At 43.8% G+C, this 4,640-nt stretch overlaps 1 protein-coding gene across 1 annotated transcript; it reads right to left on the reverse strand.

Moving 5' to 3' along the window:
* Nucleotides 1-441: 441 nt before the first annotated feature.
* On the reverse strand, nt 442-2,431 carry tnfb (tumor necrosis factor b (TNF superfamily, member 2)). The gene is made up of 4 exons (XM_030392876.1): nt 1,933-2,431; nt 1,779-1,833; nt 1,630-1,689; nt 442-1,335 (listed from the first exon to the last, which is right to left on the reverse strand). The coding sequence occupies exons 1-4, from the start codon at nt 2,119-2,121 to the stop codon at nt 878-880; spliced, it is 762 nt and encodes a 253-aa protein (XP_030248736.1). The 5' UTR covers nt 2,122-2,431; the 3' UTR covers nt 442-877.
* Between the last annotated feature and the right edge of the window lie 2,209 nt (nt 2,432-4,640).

Consider the following 4,640-nt stretch of genomic DNA (forward strand, 5'->3'; position numbering starts at 1 on the left):
GGTGTGTGTGCATGTGAGTGTGAGTGTGTGTGTGTGTGTGTGTCGGAGGGAGGGGGGGGGGGGGGGAGTCACTGGGGAAAACCCGCTCTGGGCTGAGGCTTCTGTGGGCCTCCACCTGACACAGCACTAAGCAAGACACAAAAAAGTAGGAAATTCCCCTCGTCTTGTCTGATCTAACAAAGGAAGTATTTGCTGGCTGTGGAGGAATTTCAGCGCGACTTTTGCCAAATAATAGACCCAGCCCAGTGCAGTGTGTGTGTGTGTGTGTGTGTTTGTGTGAGAGAGAGAGAGAGTTACTGCCCTGGCTGGCCGGAGCGGTTTGCCAACTCAGCTGTAAATTTTCTATTTGGTATATCTCAGCTATGAAATGAGTCGATGCTCCGAAGTGACACGAAATGTTTTTTGTTTTTTTTTTGCATTTTAATTAAGTTTATGTGCACATATAAATATAAATCTTTCAACACCTTATCCCAACAATTTAAATATAAATAAATACAAATAAATACATACAGGCTGTACTGGTACATGTTAACAATTCTGTAGATAATCCTTAAAAAACCTGCACTCTCCAGTGAAGAGCTGTGTCGTCATCGGAGACAGCAGAGAGAGTCTGGCCTACTACAATCTCAGGTCAGCATAAATAATGTACAAAAAGTGCCTAAAATAGAAATAACATTTCAAACTGTTACAGTTTATAGGATTTTAAAAAATCAGCAGCGCCTGTTCAGCCACAAGCGTTATCTCCATTGAGATTTCAACATTTCTACATCACCATGAAGATGAATAATAAAAAACTCAAATAAAATCTTTCAGAAAAGCCCCAACTTTTGGCACTGTGCAAGGCTTTGTGTCGTCTCTGTCAGCATCACAGTCATTTTTAAAGTGCAAACACACCAAAGAAGGTCTTGCCCTCGTCCGTCTCCAGCTCTGACAACTGGTTGGTTTCCGTCTCCAGTTTGTCGCCTCTGTTCAGCTGAAACACGGCGCCCAGGTAGATGGTGTTGTACCAGCCCCGTCCGTCGCTGTAGCTGTCCTCCTGAGCGGTGTTCTGGCACGCCGACCTCACCGCGCTCATCAGAGACACGTCGCTGCCCATGGACTCTGAGTAGCGCGAGATCCTGTGGCTGAGAGGTGTGAGGTGCCTCCCTGCTCCCTCCTCGTCGCCGTCGCTGCAGGAGACTCTGAACGACGCCTGGCTGTAGACGAAGTAGAGGCCGGTGTGTGGGATCACGATCTTGTTGTCCACCAGTCGGAAGCCACCCTGAGCGAACGCCTGGCCTTGACCGTTCTTCCACTCCACCTGGTCTTTCAAACCTTCGTCTTCATCATAGCTACCTGGAAAAAGAACATGAATAGGCGCTGTTACAGCCGTGAAGTGCCTCGATTCTTCCCTCCACAGGGTGATAAACACCGGAGTGGATACTTAACAGGTGTGTAATTTGGAAAGTGAAATGAAAGATTGCCTGAAGCTAATGAATAACTCGTGCAACAACTTCCTTATAGAGCGTCTGACTAACACAAGCAGCAGATATCACACGGGTGGAAGAACGAGTCTGAAAGGTCCCTTTGAAAGCCGAAGCATGAGCCCAGTGTTTGCTGAGCACCAAATCAAGGTACGCTGTGACTCACCTTCTAAATGGATGGCTGCCTTGGCTTTGCTGCTGATGCGCTTCAGCGTGGAGTGGGGATCTGAGGGGCGGAAGACAAATGTGAGCTTGTCTCGAATTAATCCACAAAGACGTCAGTAAATCTGACAAATCACCCGTGCATATAATCACCTGTTTTCTCAGTGTGGTCCTTCTTGGTTAGCGCCTCCGATTGGCCTGAATGTATCTGTAAGGAGAGAGAGAGAGAGAAAGATTAGAGACATAAGCTCAGAGATGTTTGTTGCCAGAAAATACAGGGTTTTTCAAAAAGATCTCTGATCCTTACCAGAATTTCCGGCTTGCCGTTCCAATACCAAGCAAACAGCAGGACGCCCGCGAAGCAAAGTGCTGCGATGAGAAGGGCCACGGACACCTTCCACATCCACCCAGTAGATGACTTCTTCTCTATCAAGACCACCGTCCTCTCCTCAGGACCCATCTCCAGGTCACATGGAGCTGTTGTGTATGCCACCATACTGTGCACGAGTCTGCTCTCGGTCGTTACTGCCTGCTGTTTAGGAATGACTACTAACTGAACACTTGGCTGGATGCTGTAGTGTATCGTCCAGTGCTGTAGTAATACTTCTCTCTTTGTGTTGCTATTGTGCCGGAGTGAACTACTGCCAGGGAGCTTGTAGTATTTATGCTGTGGCAGCTGCTTCTGCAGAAGGGAAACTCCAGTGATGTCACTCTGTAAGCGGAGACAGTGCAGGAGGCAGTGGCAGAGCAGCCCGGGCCACGGAGAGAACAGAGCCGCGGACGAGAGGGAAAGAGAAGTCACAGAATTTTTAGCGGAGTTTCACCAGAGCACGGAACCCAACGGGAGCCGCGGTTTCAGGATGGGAAAGTGGTCTGTCGCTACTTTTGGGTTTTGAAAAATTACACAATGTTGTAACACACAGACACACACACACACACACACTATCTCTCTCTCACTCACTCACACACACACATTCATGCACAAACACTTAAACTGCTGTACACACACTGGGGCAGACACGGTCATAAACACATAAACACACATTGAGCTCATTACCGAGTAGAGCCACCCACAGAATGTAAGCTGAGTGTGTTAGTGCTGAGGTTTTACACATGAATCCACGGCTCACCGACATTTTGAGGTCACGCCGGACCAGATGTTTTGAAATGCCACAAAAATGTGAGATTGTGTAAACAGTCCACCTGCTCACCAGTTCTTTTGAAAAACACTTTACGGCAACCGCCCCTAATTAGCCCTCATCAGCACTTCATGAGCGCTCGGTTAATGGTTTATAACACACCGTAATCAGTGATGGAATGTGACCAGGTACGTTCCCTCAAGTACTGTAAGAATTTGAGGTTCTTGTCCTTTTTCTGCTACTTCGTACTTCCACTCCGCTACATTTGAACGTGTGTACTTTTTACACCGCTACATTAATTCAATAGCTTTAGTTACAAGTTACTTTACGGATCACACGGCTGTATCTAAAAGACTGCATGTTTAAAATTAATGTATTTTATCAACAATCAGATGTAAAATAAAAACGCTGACTCCAATCATCGGAAAAATACTGAATAAATCTGCTGATAAATTGGTCGACAGAGTGTACAGTAAATATATGTATGATTTACTTTTTATTTGAACTTTTGATAACAAGTTAATGTAATATCAGATACTTATAGGTCTTTATTTTAATACGATATCTTTATTACTCAAGTATGACTTCTTGGTTCTTTTTTTAAAACACTGATAGAATAGTGTAGTTGGAAGCAGATAAAGGGACATTTTTAAGTGTGCAACAACTTTAACTATCATTCATTATATGTTAATACACCGGCCTCTTATGGATGTAGATTAATAAAGACCTGCTGATAATTACAATCCAGTGTGTTCAATGCTTCATAGAAGAGTTTAAAGTTTCTATAAGGAACTTTAAAGCGGTTATGAAACAGTCTCAATTTAATACTGATCTTTCTCTATGGTCTACATAAACAAAAGAGACTTTCAGTGAGAAGATTGGCTATTTATAACTGAAATAGTCCATCCTGATGCCGTCACTGGGTCTGATTGTGAGCTGCTCTTCAGTCTGGTGGTGCGGCTCTAAAACAAAGTTTGCTTCTTTTCACCTTTGCCATCTTTTGTCCGAAGACGCTGCCAGAATCAACAAAAAAACAGTTCCTTGCTGTAGCTTTTAATAAAGTGTTACCACTATTTTAATCTCAATCTTTACTTTATTATCTGAGGTTCAGTAGCATTTCCTAACCCAGTAATTACACAGACAACATAAAATGTATAACCTAAGAATGACATGTAACCTTTATTTTAAGTCATGTTCAGTGCTGCTAAAAACAAAAACATTTAAACCTATAAATTAAAAAACTGCTTTGTAAAATATAAATGCATATAACTACTAGTATAAAAACATTTAAGAACTAGTGTTTAATTATGTTCAAATGCCCCCGGAGCACCGAGTTGTTTCGCTATGTCATCTTGACACAAAAAGCAAATTATTTTCGAAAACTTCCTCAGTCTCAAAAGGGAAAACTCTGCTGCAGCAGAACTTGGCAGCCCTCGACATTCAGTTTCAGAACTGAATGATGATGTAACTCAGACCACTCGGCAAACTGGTTTTTACACTTCTCCTTATTGGCCTCTGTCTCTGTGCCGGTTTCCCCGTTTCACTTTCTCACCTAACAGTTTGTGTTCGAAGGCAGATGTTTCCAAACGGCTTCACGGCCGCACATGCCTGAAAAGCCCACTCCATTCTGTTTTCATTTGGCGGCGCTTAGGCAACACTTATGGACCTCTTTCCCAATCACTTTCCCTTGTAATTGTTCTGTTTGTTTGCTCGGAGCTCGGCTCAGGCTTTGAGTGAATTCTTGTGTTTGTGTGACTTGGAACGCTTTCAGGACTCAAGTGCTGTGACGCTGAATATTATTACTGTAGTTTTACGTGTGTGTGTGTGTGTGTGTGTGTGTGTGTGTGTGTGTGTGTGCATGCGTGTTCGTTTCGTT

The sequence above is a fragment of the Sparus aurata genome, chromosome 17 (genome assembly GCF_900880675.1).
Source record: "Sparus aurata chromosome 17, fSpaAur1.1, whole genome shotgun sequence".
Taxonomy (NCBI): Eukaryota; Metazoa; Chordata; class Actinopteri; order Spariformes; family Sparidae; genus Sparus; species Sparus aurata.